The following is a 14,610-nucleotide window of genomic DNA, read 5'->3' as shown; positions in this document are numbered from 1 at the left end:
ATAGATCTGCTACAAGTACTAGTTTAACGATACAATGGAGGGAGGGGGCAGGTAGGTAGATGGTTGCATAAGAGAAGTGTATCAATGATAATGATACGTAAAATGCTGAGAATGATAGAAAACAAAGTATAAATATGATACCAGTACTTGCACGGTCACCTGAAAGCTCAACAGGTATTATGAAGGTTAATCACTAAAATTGTGGGGATGATCTGCATGTATATCACTAGGTGGCAGTGTAAATTGTAAGTACCAATTGTGTTATATGGTTTTTAACAATGAGGATGTTGTTACATAGTTTCTAACAGGGTGGGAGTACTATATTATATTTAACAGGGAGGTATTGTTGTATGAAATATAGTTGGTAACTTTGTTTATAACAAGGAGGGAGTTTTATATTCTTGTAATAGGGATGATGTGCTGTATTTTACAACTGATACAAGGAACTAAGGATTTGTATTTGTAGTGATATGCTGAACGTAAACTTACGAAAGGGAGGTAAAACGAAATAAAATAAGCGGGAAGGTTTATTGTCAAAGGGAGGTCACCCAGTGAAAGCGAGTCATCAGTCACATTTACACGGTAATAACTGCCTCAGAGAGATGTAATGAATAGTTAATTAGTAGCAGCGACCAACTGCGATTTACATAATTTACATATCATTAAAGAAATGTACAACACTAACAGATCTCTCAGTCTTTAAAGGGAGGATTATTATTAAAACGAGGCTGAGCTTCATTTCATATGAAAAAAAGGAGATGACTGAGTGTACAGTATTATATAATAAAGTAGTGGGATTCACATTGCTAATTTTTCAATGAATGTGCATGCAGGTGGATTGATAATGAAGCTAAGTTAAAAATTAAATATTTCAGAACCATCCCCCCCCCCCCCCCCCCCCGATAGATTTTAGATAACAGAACATTATATAAAAAAGTAAATGCCTTTGTTAATAAGATATTTGGTATAACTATTGTTTGATCTACATTATGATCTTTTACATAACACATATCTAATACCAGGTGATCAATAGAAAAGCTGTATTTAAGATAAATTGTATTTTTGTAAGTTAAAAGCAGTAAGTTGAAGAAAGGTTGAAGTACACAAAACTTTTTAACCCTCTTTGTTGATTAACATATTTAAATTTAACATATTTTATTTTTTGTTTAGAAAGAAAGATGTATGCTTGTTTCGGCTGCTCAAAACAATATTAAAAATTAAAAAAAAAAATTTAAAAAAATTGTAACAAGGGAGGTAATTCTATATTTAATCAGCTGACAAGATGGAAACAAGCCTGTGGAGGGTAAAAACTTAAAAAGTTGGTAATAAGAGTAGGCAAGCCAGTAAAAATTACTATGTAGTTGACAACACTTATATCTAGCAAAGAAGAATTTATAATGATACACTTACCAACATCAGCAGTGGGCAGCATATTTCCTGATAATTTTACTTCCTCAAACTTCCCATTCAAGTGAGTCATTCTGTGGAAATACAAACATTTAAATAGAAACAAAAACTTCAATTCAAATAATTGCAAAAGAAATTTGTTGATATAATAATTTGTCATTAATTGTTTAACTATTGCTTTTTATCTGATGGCTTTCTATATAAGATATAAATTAACTCAAAAATAACTATCCTAATATATAAAAGCCCATGTGCACTCTTCTCTCTCTCTGTCCACAACATTTTTGAGGCTTAATATCGTTCAACTATTTTATAAATATTTTTCTCAAACATTAAAATATTGTATTAAAGCATTAAAATATATAGGCCTATAATTCACGTGTAACGGGTACCAACGGCTACTTTAGCAATAAAGGGTTAGAAACATTCAAACCAAATGTTTGCATTAACAATGAAGATTAGATTTCTATCTGTCTGAATGCACATCAATAGAACTAAAACATCTATTTATTCAGAACATTTTTATAGTTATAGCCTTAAGTAAACAGCTTCAAACATTCAGGGGACTAAACCAAGTTTTCCCACAATAAAATAATTTCTAGTTCAGTGTCTGAGGTAAAAAGGTTAATTCCCTTTAATCAGACAATTTAATTAAGTTATGCTAAGCCTATTATATTAACACATAGCTAGTGAACATTAATGTTTTATACAATTGATTTAACAACTGAAAAAAAGTCAGGATTTAATGACTTTGTAGAGCTTTGTCTACCAGCTGACAAAAGTCAGGATTCAGGGATTTCGTTCTGATGTGTTAAGCTCACCTTTGTTGAGATAATCCCTTATTTTTGAGATCTTGTCTAACCTTTTCACCAACATGCCGATAAATTTCTACAATGGCATAGGTTGCTGCCTCTCTAACCTGTGGGAATAATACAAACATGCATGAAATGGCCACTTGGTTCAACATTAGAACAAAGGTGATGCTTGCTGAAGCTGATGTTTAGATATATTTAAAAGTGAATGAAAATCTTACCTGAGGACTTGGGTCATCTAACAATTTACAAATATCTGGAACTATCTTTGAAAGTAGCAAACAGCGAGCACCGTATCTGTTCAAGGAAATACAGATAAAATTAAATAACAACAATAATAATTTTAAAAAACTTTATGCTCACACTGGCGGTTAGTAAAAAACTTATTAATGACATACTTTTTAAAATAACCTTTAAATATTGAAAACAGTAAAATAGCATTTAAAATGTGGAGTAAAGAAATAATGTTATCATAGTTGGAATATATAGTGGGAAAAAAATAAGGATAAAACAAATGAATGAGAAACATTGCTAAGATTCAGTTCAGGAGGTCATGAAATAGTTCGGTTTTTGGTTGAGTTTTGAATAGATTTTCAAATACAGATAGTTTTATTGTTTAAGGAAGGAAGATTGAAAAAGTTGTAAATAGGATGAGTCACATTTGATTCTATTCACTTTTCATGTTAAAAAATATTTTTCATTATAGCATTTCATTTTTATTAGGTAAGAAGATGTGTCACAGTGTGGAATTATTTTATCACAACAACCATAATCTAATACCTAATCCAGTGGCATAGCGAGGTCGGGTGTCACCCGGTGCGGCACTTAATGGTGTCACCCCCCAGAGGCGTAGCGACCCTTCCCTGGGACAAACTTTAAAATTTTCGATTTGCACATCCCCCCCCCCCAACTTTCAATTTGCACCCCCCCCCCCCCTCAAGTTTTACTCTATATATTTTGCTATTTTTTGCATTGGTGCCACCCCCCTAAATGGTGTCACCCGGTGCAGTCCGCACCCCCCCCCCCTCGCTACGCCTCTGACCTAATCAATATCAGTATTGAAATTGCCTTTTTTAAAATTAAACCAAAATGAAAACCTATTGACTCCAGTGATATTACTGAATAAAGAATTCAATTAGCATGATGAAAACACAATGTGAGCTGGTAATTTACCTATTGATTGTGTTTTGTAGTGTGAGCAGAACTCCTTCTTTAACATGCCACAGTTTGTGGCTAAAGGCTGGACCCAGTCTGTCAAACACATACTGCAGAACAGAAACAATTGGTACACAATTACAATGGTGTTACAAGGGTTTCAAGACTAGGGTATAATACAATTACATTAATTAACATTTCAATCTGTGGTTACAAATCTTAACTTAGATTTTATGACATTACTTGGAGTTTTACACCCATTTACAGATGTATAGAATCTTTCAGAATTGTTGACTTATTATAATTTGTATGTTTCGAACATTTTAAAAACTGCTTTATGGTTTGCCCTTTTATTTAAAAAAGTACCTAATTATTAAATTAGTAAAAAGGTATTAAGCATCCAGTATAAACATTTTGTCCAACAAATAAAACAGAAAAATAGTGTACACCCCACCTTGTTTTGTCATCATGCACCCTATACTATTTTGTCATCATGCACCCTATACTATTTTGTCATCATGCATCCTATATTGTTTTGTCATCATGCATCCTATACTGTTTTGTCATCATGCACCCTATATTGTTTTGTCATCATGCATCCTATATTGTTTTGTCATCATGCATCCTATACTGTTTTGTCATCATGCACCCTATATTGTTTTGTCATCATGCATCCTATATTGTTTTGTCATCATGCATCCTATATTGTTTTGACATCATGCATCCTATATTGTTTTGTCATCATGCATCCTATATTGTTTTGTCATCATGCATCCTATACTGTTTTGTCATCATGCACCCTATATTGTTTTGTCATCATGCATCCTATATTGTTTTGTCATCATGCATCCTATATTGTTTTGTCATCATGCATCCTATATTGTTTTGTCATCATGCATCCTATATTGTTTTGACATCATGCACCCTATATTGTTTTGTCATCATGCACCTTATATTGTTTTGTCATCATGCATCCTATATTGTTTTGACATCATGCACCCTATATTGTTTTGTCATCATGCACCTTATATTGTTTTGTCATCATGCATCCTATATTGTTTTGACATCATGCACCCTATATTGTTTTGTCATCATGCACCTTATATTGTTTTGTCATCATGCACCCTATATTGTTTTGTCATCATGCACCTTATATTGTTTTGTCATCATGCACCTTATATTGTTTTGTCATCATGCATCCTATATTGTTTTGTCATCATGCACCTTATATTGTTTTGTCATCATGCATCCTATATTGTTTTGTCATCATGCACTCCACCCTGTTATGCCATGTGTACACCCCACCTGCCTTGTCATACGTACACACCCCCCCCCCCCACCTACCTGTGGTGTGGACGCCGGCATCATCAGCTTTAACAAGAGCTGCTGCGCCATGTCCCTGACCTGATCCTTGGAATCACCCAGCCTGTCAATAACAGCAGGCAGGACTGTTGTCACATGTGGTCTAAAGTTCTCCCCCATGCGGTCCACCATCAAACACAGGACCTCCAGCCCATTCAGGGACACCTGAGGACAACAAACGCAATATTTTACTCTCTTAAACAATCAGGTAAACAAATCTAACTAGCGGGGTAAACCGCAACATCCATGGCAGTGAATTGGGCTGCTCAGATTGATCAGGCCCTATTGCAAGAGCACACTGAAGGCAGGGGCTTTAAATAGCTTGCATTACTGTTGCTTGATAACAAAAGAAGAATAAAACAGTACATGATAACAACATGGAAAATATGTTGAATCTATTTAGGCAGTATAGTAAACCAACCAATGGTTAAGTAAACTCTTAAGAAGTATTTTTATAAGCTTATATAATAATGTTCATCAATTTATGACATCAACAACAAAAAAATTGGAATTTGTAAATGAATATTTCAGCACCAAAAACATAAATACATTTTAGCTGATATGTACACAAACACTTTAGCTGGCCATGTTACTTTAAATATACCTCTTCTGTGAAACAATGCCCCAGCAACATAATGAATGCTTCAGCTATAAGTATATATATCACATTTTATGTATGTCACATACAAATAATATTATTTGAGACTTAACATATTTCGATTACCCACATTGTTCTGAATTATAAAATAAAAAGCTTCTTCAAATCTCAGCACTCAGGCTGAGATACAAACTGTTATATTATTAGACAATATCTGATTAAAAACAAGCATAAAATATTTCTTTTAACCAGCCTGATGGTAAATGAAAAAAAAATAACTTGAAATTTTCTCAAATCAGATTTGTATTTCTTGAAGAAAGGTGTAATACAAATCTCTATCCACTCTTACCTGACTATCCTGGAACATAACGAGCTGCTCATGTGTGATACATTTCCCTATAAAATACCCAATAACACCACTGCATGTGTTTACAAACCAATGTTACAATAGTAACACCACTGCATGTGTTTACAAACCTATGTTACAATAGTAACAACACTGCATGTGTTTACAAACCAATGTTACAAAAGTATCACCATACAAAGACCTTTAGAAAGTTTCTGTCTTTTCTCTCTTACCGTTAGGTGCTGTAAGACTTTGGGAGACAGAGGCATCTCTGTCGTCTGCCGGTACAACTCTTCCCTGATGGTACTCATATTCTCATCCCTAGGCATGGTGGCAGCTCAAGGCACTTTGTAATCCAACACACGGGGACACTAGGAATCTCTCACTTCATATATCCAACACTCAACTACTAGTCATCATTGTAGCTGGGTCACAGCCACTAACTAAATACTGTTTTCATACCTCATGTTAGTTGTGTAGCTACCACAATACACTGTCAGCCAACTGTTGCATGAGTGGTGCTAGCATTATATCAATGAACAGGAGCAAAATTAATAGAAGCTACAAGTCTAATGCCCAGCACATTGAACATAAGTCAAAGCCTGTTTAAAATGGTGATTCATTAGATCCAAAGATTTCACAATATCTACATGAAATATCTCATCCAAAGATAGATTAGAACCTGTACCCAGAAGTTATCACAGGTAACATCACTGAAAACTAATCACTGATCAGCTGTACAGGTACTGAAAAGTGACAAGTAAAAATGACTAAAAACTGACCACAAGTAAAAATTACTGAATACTGACCACATATGAAAGCTAAAACTGACCACAAGTAAAAATTACTGAAAACTGACCACAAGTAAAAATTACTGAAAACTGACCACAAGTAAAAATTACTGAAAACTGACTACAAGTAAAAATTACTGAAACTGACCACACGTAAAAGTTCCCAACAGCTAACATATGGACATACAAAAAGTACATATAGGCCTACATTTGTTAAAATACTATTCTCAAAACAATTGGAAATATATTGAACCATAAAGCACACTGAACTTGGAAAATACAAAACAGATACACCAAATAAAAACAGTATCATCTACACAACAAGGCAAATAGAACTATTATTTGCTAACAGACAACTAATTTTTCAGCCTTCTAGCCTTAACATATTTGGGCACACATTATTCTGTGTATACAGACCTATCAATGTACACATATATAAACACTAACATCAGTTAAACCAATGTAAATATCCGCCACATCAAAGTACCTAGTTACACACAATGTTCTGTGTACACACTACACATACACAAATGTACACACACCGATCCCTCTACACACAATATTTACGGTCTGTTTCTCTAAGTGTACTCTATACCGAACCTAAAAAAAAAAAAACGTTTCGCCTTCCAGGCAAAACGTCAAGATAATCCATGTCATACACGCCTAGCCTATATTTCAAACCGCTAGATATCGACATGTATACATATTGACAAGTATACACCGTGTCAAAAAATTTCAATTACAAAAAAAAACGTAAAGATAGAAGCACATGACCCACTCCGTCAATAGACCAATCACCTAGACTAGAAAAAGAAAAAAAATGGAGATATATAAATAGACGAGTGGCAGTAGAAAATGGTGTGAACCGGTCGGGCAAACAACAGATGCGTGTCGTGGTTAGATCCAGCACAAATTAGAGGCCCACGGTGGGACACGGTCACTGGCGCTGACACATCCGATCGTCACGGCGGCTTTGAAGACGTTGCGTTTTGGTGAGGAGGATTCGCGTTGTCCCCCCTGAATGCAGGTATGGCCGGCCTAATGCAGGTATGGCCGGCCAATGAAAGTAATCAGCAGAACTAACGGTCTCTGTCAGACTCGTGACGCACACGACAAATACAAGATTGGAGAAAAACCGGTCAGGACAAATACTGATTTAGGCGAGCTTCAAACGTGGGCATAGTTTGTTTTCTTTGATAAAAAATAAACCCACGAGAACAACGTCTATTTTTAAGTTGTTAATCTATAATCATTTAAGCGCTTTTATAATATATTTCAGGTTTATAATTATCATACTAACTTCAATTAACGTGTTTTCAATATCAGCCAACATTTTTTTTTTTAAATAACGATATATTGCGATCTAAAAACGAAAACGATATTTAACCGAAATTATTTTCACACAGCAATTAAATGCTGATACTTTTTTTTTCTCAGGTGTGCATGTCAAGCTAATATAGCAAGAAATGACCATGACCTTTATAACTCACCAAGCAGATAGGTGTGAAGCGGTTAAAATTAAAGACAGCTAGTCAAAACGAGGTATTTCAATTAGGGCCTAGGTTACTCGATGGACTATTTGTTCGCGTGTCTTTGTAAGAACCTGACTAACCCCCTTTCAATATTTATTCACGCCCAACGTTAGAGCGGCCTAGTCACCGTACATGCATGAAATTAAACGGGAAATTAACTACGGTGATGGTCGAGTTGATTCTGGTACTTGAAGACGAACTGATCATACAGTGTCAGAGTTTTCTGTCTGGGCTAGCGTGACCTTTTCTACTTGATAAACAACAATGTTATAGCCAGCCGTGTTGTGCTGTATCAGCTGTTAAGGATGCAATCATCACAGTTCTCTAAATAACAAACTTAACGCAGAATATTAGCAGATAGTGTTCGTTATACGGCACTGATAGTAATACGCGGTTGCACATACAAACTAAAAGGTCAACACGGCTGGTAGTGTGTTGTTACACATACAGCTTAAATATAGGTCGACACGGCTGGTAGTGTGTTGTTACACATACAGCTTAAATATAGGTCAACACGGCTGGTAGTGTGTTGTTACACATACAGTTTAAATATAGGTCGACACGGCTGGTAGTGTGTTGTTACACATACAGCTTAAATATAGGTCAATACGGCAGGTAATGTGTTGTTACACATACAGCTTAAATATAGGTCAACACGACGGGTAGTGTGTTGCTACACATACAACCAAAACAAAAGGTCAACACGACCGGTGTTATAGTAACACATACAAAATATAGGTCAACTTGGCCAGTGGTGTGTTGTTACACATGCAAATAAAATATAGGTCAACACGAGTAGTGTGTTGTTACACACAACCAAAAGAAAGGTCAATACGGCCGTGGGTATGTTGTAACACATTCAACCAAAATATAGGTCAACAAGGCGGGTAGTGTGTTACAAAAACAAGCGAAATAAGAGATCATTACAACTACTATCTATACACGAAATCAAGTCGGCAACTGTTACCACCTAGAAGGTAAACACTAGACAACAAATGCATCCCAAGTACTTGTCAATTTTTTTTAAGTAAACAAACCATTCTTTAACAATTTAATAATAAACAATACAACAATCTAACAACGTGTACTTGATTAAGTCTTCAAATAATCCAGGCTTGAAAAAACGACCATACATCCAGTTATTTTCTAATTCCGAACCACAAAAACAAAACCTCCACCAAAGGTTTACTACCATCTGCTGTGCTCAAAGTGTTAGGTGCACAACAGGGTCACAAGGTCATTTCTATTTGTACGTGGTGAGTAGACAATCAATAACGCCATTTATAAGAGTGTGCTCTAACAGGTCGTAAACAAGTGGACTAATCCCTGTATATCAGCAGCCAGACACGGATCTATGTCAGGACAGCACAGGTAGGGCACGTGCTACAGGTGGGTGTGTGTGTGGGGGGGGGGGTCCTCGTGACATGGACCACCGACACTAGTGACACGACACATGACAACAGAGACACAGCACACACGACACACTCGTTACACAGACACTCGTAACACGTTACTCTCGCCACACAACACACTCGTTAATGACAACCGTGACAAACGACACTCGTTTAAGACCATTATTACACGGACACTCACGCGACACACATTAAACGACACAATCATCACATATTCATTACAAAGGCCATAATTTGATTTAGAAGGTTGTTCATTAATACGATAAAACCGGAAAGAGGTGGAATAAGAACCTCACTACAAAAAAAAAAAAAAAAAAAAAAAAAAAGAAAACACCATAGTGTACAATTTTCAAAGTGAGTAACCTTTGGTGTGCTTTTGTAGAGAAGATACCAAATGTCACAACTTATGCAATAAAACACGGCAACACACGTTGGACAGCACACGTAACTTCCGGTGAAAATATCACGTCTGCTAATAACACAATTAAATTATCCACGGCAATTTCAAGTTGCGACTGATGATGAATGACCAGCCCAGCAGCGAACAAAAGGATGAATGAAATACCCGAGGCGTGACCCCCAACAATAGAAAGTGGACAACACAATATGGCGAGGTGAACAACACACCTGGTTTATCTCTGACACAGCAAGTGGGTCACTGGGTTTAGACCAGATAACAGGAAGAAGTGGAATGTTTTTTTAATACAGTTACAGATGTACACATTCTTTTTCTTGCAACAGAATACAGAGTACATTCAGGCAAACACTACAGTGAAGCGTGTAGATCTGTTGTAATACAGACTCAACTGGGATTATGCTAAGTAATGAGAGATTAACTTCAATAAAAGCCGCCGTCGGGGAAAAAAGTTGCTTGATTTTTTTTTTTTTCAAGGCCAGATTTAGGTAGAAAAATATCGATCTAGCTTTCAAACCGCTCATCATTGATGTATCGCGATTTTTTTTTAAAACTATGGACCTTTCCTGTTATGCGTGAAAAACACTAGATTAGCCCACACAACAGATTCGAATAGCGAGAATCGCTGATAACAATTATCACATAGAAGTAGAACTGGTTTGGAAATACTAGCTATTCGAATACATGGTAGATCTAGATATTATTTCCCTTTCCTGTTTAACCAAACAGCCGTTCATAATTTATTTTTATCTGCATTAGGATCAAACACACAAAAAACTAATCTCTGTTCAAGTACTCGCGACGTCTGCTACAGGAGCGACAGCTTACCACTACAACATAAACAACTCAATCAAACGGTTTGGCCTGCTTCCTCTATCATTGTAAAACGTTCAGGCTTCCGGTACGGCATCAATGAGCAGAAAAGTAAACACCCGACGTCATCAGACGCCAGCGGCATGTATCCATATCGAACAATAAAATCTAACACCCACACCATTAGAAGAACTGAAATCCTAACGAGAGTACACTAAAAAAACCACATTGTCCATGTTCCGATCTAGCAGTCGAAATGTAATCACCATACGGCCAGTGTTGAGGTAGATGTGTGCTGGCCTCTTGTGGGAGGCCTAGATAACAGAGGAGGAGATATCGATTTTTGTGACTGGGTCTGGCTGAAAGGGATCCCCCACACCACCAAATATAGAACACCAGAACAGCAAGCAGCCACAAGCATCAGTCGATCGATGGTGGGGAATTTGTCTCAAAATGCTGGAGCTATTTCATAAAATAAGTGACCCAAGCACAACTTAATAGAGATGATGCGGAAATAAGTACTGATGATCGATCTTAGAATGACATGGGTGAAGCGTTTACTGCCACTACTGTCATGAAATAATGCCACTAAGCACAAGTGAATAGTGCCACTACCCATATGTGAATAGTGCCACTACCCACGTGAATTTTGCAACTACTGCTACGTGCATAGTGTCACTACTGTACGGTGAATAGTGCCACTACTACCATTCATGTAATCGCCACTAACCACTAATGAAAACCCGGTTCTCAAATATCATCTACCCCTATTTTGTTCACGTCAACACTAACAATACTGTCTTCATACTATGGATAACATATAAAGGACAACATGCATGTTTTATGGAGTGTGGATTAGTCAGTATATTGACCATGAGTATGTTAGCTAAATACCACATGGATGATGGTGCATCATCTATTCAAACAACTGCATGGATACAACCTGTCATAGCTGAACCCATGGATTATCTCTATGATCTATCCATCAAGGATGATGCTTAATAGTCATGGATAATGCAACGCAAAGAGTAAAACCATCACTAAAACCAGAAAAAGCACTAGTTGTAGGCAATTCTAGAAAGCAGCAAAAATCATTGAGCTCCCCTACCCCTAAGCAAATTCCATAGATAAATTATCCCCTTATCAGGTCACCATTTTGGCATCTATTAATACAGCTTACGTGGATAGGTTATCAGAAATGTAGAACTATAAAATATGTATTGTCAGTATTAACATATCACATTTTTTTACTATCAAATATTTTTATCAGCAAAATTGATATTCTGATTTGAATCGACACTTTCTCTTTTCAGTCCATAATTTTTAGATTGAAGAAAATAATACAAGAAAAAGCAATGGAATACCTACTAAAATGTATCTTTCAATAAAATACTATTCAACTATAATAATACATTTAACTACAGTTAAGTAAGAGAAAATATCAGGATTTTGGCAAATGATTCATTTTTGGGTGGTTAAGAGTTAAATTTATGTATTTTTCTTGCCAGTGCTGATTTCAAGAATCTGAATGTTGTTTTATTTATTTCTAGGTCCTTGAAGTTTAACTGGGAAGTACGCTAATTAAACAATCGAAGAAACAGGGATTTATTTTCCAACTGAGGTCATGTTTCAAGAAAATGACCCAAAAAGTTGTTAATTTTGTCTCTAGTACTTCAATATCAACCCAAATGTACCAACCAATGATGTTACAAACAAATAATTTGTAAAAATGAAATACTTTAATCATAGACTCACTTAAACTTAAAGTACTTTCTTATAAAATTGTAACCCAATGTTTAATTGCCTTAAAATAATGTTTAAAATAGAAATCACATGAAGATGCCTTCACCTTGAAAAGTTACTGGTTTTTTATACATGTTAATCAATATTTCAAAACCAAGAACATTTTTTTTAAAATGAGGAAACAAACCACAAGTAAGAAGATGAAGTCACTATTTTTTGACCAATGTGTCAAAATTTCAAGTGGAAGAAAAATATTTTTGAAATTGTTACGGAAACTACTAAAAGATGTGCTCACCTTGAAGTTACTACTTTTGACCCAGTTTGACAGAAACAATGCAAAGATATGCTCACCTTGACCCAGTTTGATAGAAACAATGCAAAGATGTGCTCACCTTGACCCAGTTTGACAGAAACAATGCAAAGATGTGCTCACCTTGACCCAGTTTGACAGAAACAATGCAAAGATGTGCTCACCTTGACCCAGTTTGACAGAAACAATGCAAAGATGTGCTCACCTTGACCCAGTTTGACAGAAACAATGCAAAGATGTGCTCACCTTGAAGTTACTACTTTTGACCCAGTTTGAAAGTCCCTCAATCATCTGATCAATGTTGATCTGGTGGCATTCTAGGGAGCTGCGAGGGTCACTGAGAAATGGAACCAGGTCCGAATGGGTCTGTAGACGACGCTTGGTGTCCTGGGAGATGACCCCTTCATAGAAATCTTCCAGGGAGGTCATTTTTTTAATCAGCTGTGACCGATGCAAAAATTATACCTAAGAGAGGTTAAACTAATTATAAACATGGTATTTTTTGATTAGCTGTTCTATCAAAATCAAACAAGTTGTACCAGTGATATTTATGGTTGAATTATTGAAACACCGTTACCAGCTTCATTAATCAGATTAAAATATTAATTTAAACAATAAAGACACCTATGAATTAAAAAAAATATTAACCACTTAAAAATAGATGGGTTCACACAGCAAATTGTGCAGAACAACTGAATAATATGTCAGTAATTAAGCCCAAACCTGGCTGGAGTGAAGCTCTATTTCAGATAAGATGTTCTTAGTTGTCATTTTTTTTAATTACACACTAACAAGGGAATTGTGTGATAAGCAGTACGTCCAGCCACCTTTACAGACTTTACCCAACTAGCCAGGTACCCATTACAGCTGTGAGGGACATCATAGAGGTTTAAGTCTAGAACCAAGCTCAGGACACAGTTGTTTATGATTTGTACTGCCACACAGATGCATCTTAAAAGAAATATTTAAACCAGGATCTCCAATAACAAGGCCTTTCAGGGATTTCAAGTCACAAAGTAAACTAAACAACAAACCAGAAATTAAGGTATAAAAATGAAATCTGTACTACTTACTTGTTACAATATGTACAAAAATGAACACAACACAATATCCTCCAGTCTTTCCCACATCAAGAGCACACGCTACACACAGTACATCTTTTCACATGTTACGATCTAGTCATAGAGGAAAATAAGTTAATCAAGCATAGACTTAACATCAATAAAATTTAAAGTTAAAATACAATATACATCATTTGGAGCTATACATACAAACCAAAAGTAAAAATGTATTTTCTTATTGTTCTTTGTCTGGAACATAAGTGTGATGGTAACTATGTTAATTTAAAATTATTTTACTTCAGATTTGGAGCCTACCCCAATATAAATATCTGCTTCTTACAAACTTCTCTAGATTTTATACACACAATCTTAAGTAGAATAAGGCATTACATCTCATACTAACCTATCAGAAAATAATTTCTTCCTCAGCTTGGTTTAAGAAAGGTTGAGAAAAATCATTCCTAAAAAATATAATAAAATGTTATAAAGCAAAAGTTTATATAAAGACAAATAAATGTGTATGATTTTGATTATTTCAAATAATTTCCTAGGTTTTTTTTAATAGTTATAATTAATTTTTAACCAACAACTTTTTCTCACCCATAAAAAAATTGTCTGCATCTGAAGTTAAGAAACAGATTTACTTATTTTTATAAAATACAAACTATTGTTCATAAAATTAAACACTTTCTTCAACGCTGTTTACTTGTTCCCCAAGTATCAGCAGCCTTTAATCAATGGAGCAATGCATCAGTGGGCACTGATTGTTATAAAAGTATTCTTATACTGAAAAAATGCACTGTTGCATTGAGCCAGTTATAGCCAAGTGACTTTCTACAGAATTTATTTAAAT

The 14,610-nt window shown here is 35.5% G+C and overlaps 2 protein-coding genes across 2 annotated transcripts in view; both read right to left on the bottom strand.

Annotated features, from left to right (window-relative positions):
• Positions 1 to 2,512, bottom strand: part of LOC131928736 (CLIP-associating protein 2-like) — a 72,217-nt gene extending 69,705 nt beyond the window's left edge. Inside the window, exons 1-3 of the mRNA XM_059284844.1 lie at positions 2,441 to 2,512; positions 2,229 to 2,326; positions 1,411 to 1,481 (exon numbers count right to left, since the gene is read on the bottom strand). Coding sequence (XP_059140827.1) covers positions 1,411 to 1,480 — 70 coding nt within the window. The 5' untranslated portion in view covers position 1,481; positions 2,229 to 2,326; positions 2,441 to 2,512. The remainder of the gene's footprint in view (positions 1 to 1,410; positions 1,482 to 2,228; positions 2,327 to 2,440) is intronic.
• Positions 2,006 to 14,419, bottom strand: LOC131928735 (CLIP-associating protein 1-like). The gene is made up of 9 exons (XM_059284829.1): positions 14,358 to 14,419; positions 14,161 to 14,218; positions 13,770 to 13,871; positions 12,943 to 13,161; positions 4,719 to 4,901; positions 3,393 to 3,484; positions 2,441 to 2,516; positions 2,270 to 2,326; positions 2,006 to 2,017 (listed from the first exon to the last, which is right to left on the bottom strand). The coding sequence occupies exons 4-9, from the start codon at positions 13,123 to 13,125 to the stop codon at positions 2,006 to 2,008; spliced, it is 603 nt and encodes a 200-aa protein (XP_059140812.1). The 5' UTR covers positions 13,126 to 13,161; positions 13,770 to 13,871; positions 14,161 to 14,218; positions 14,358 to 14,419.
• Positions 14,420 to 14,610: the final 191 nt, after the last annotated feature.

Source organism: Physella acuta, unplaced genomic scaffold, assembly GCF_028476545.2.
Source record: "Physella acuta isolate Inbredline_101_S28 unplaced genomic scaffold, ASM2847654v3 ptg001535l, whole genome shotgun sequence".
NCBI lineage: Eukaryota > Metazoa > Mollusca > Gastropoda > Physidae > Physella > Physella acuta.
This window is presented reverse-complemented; position numbering and strand designations above follow the sequence as displayed.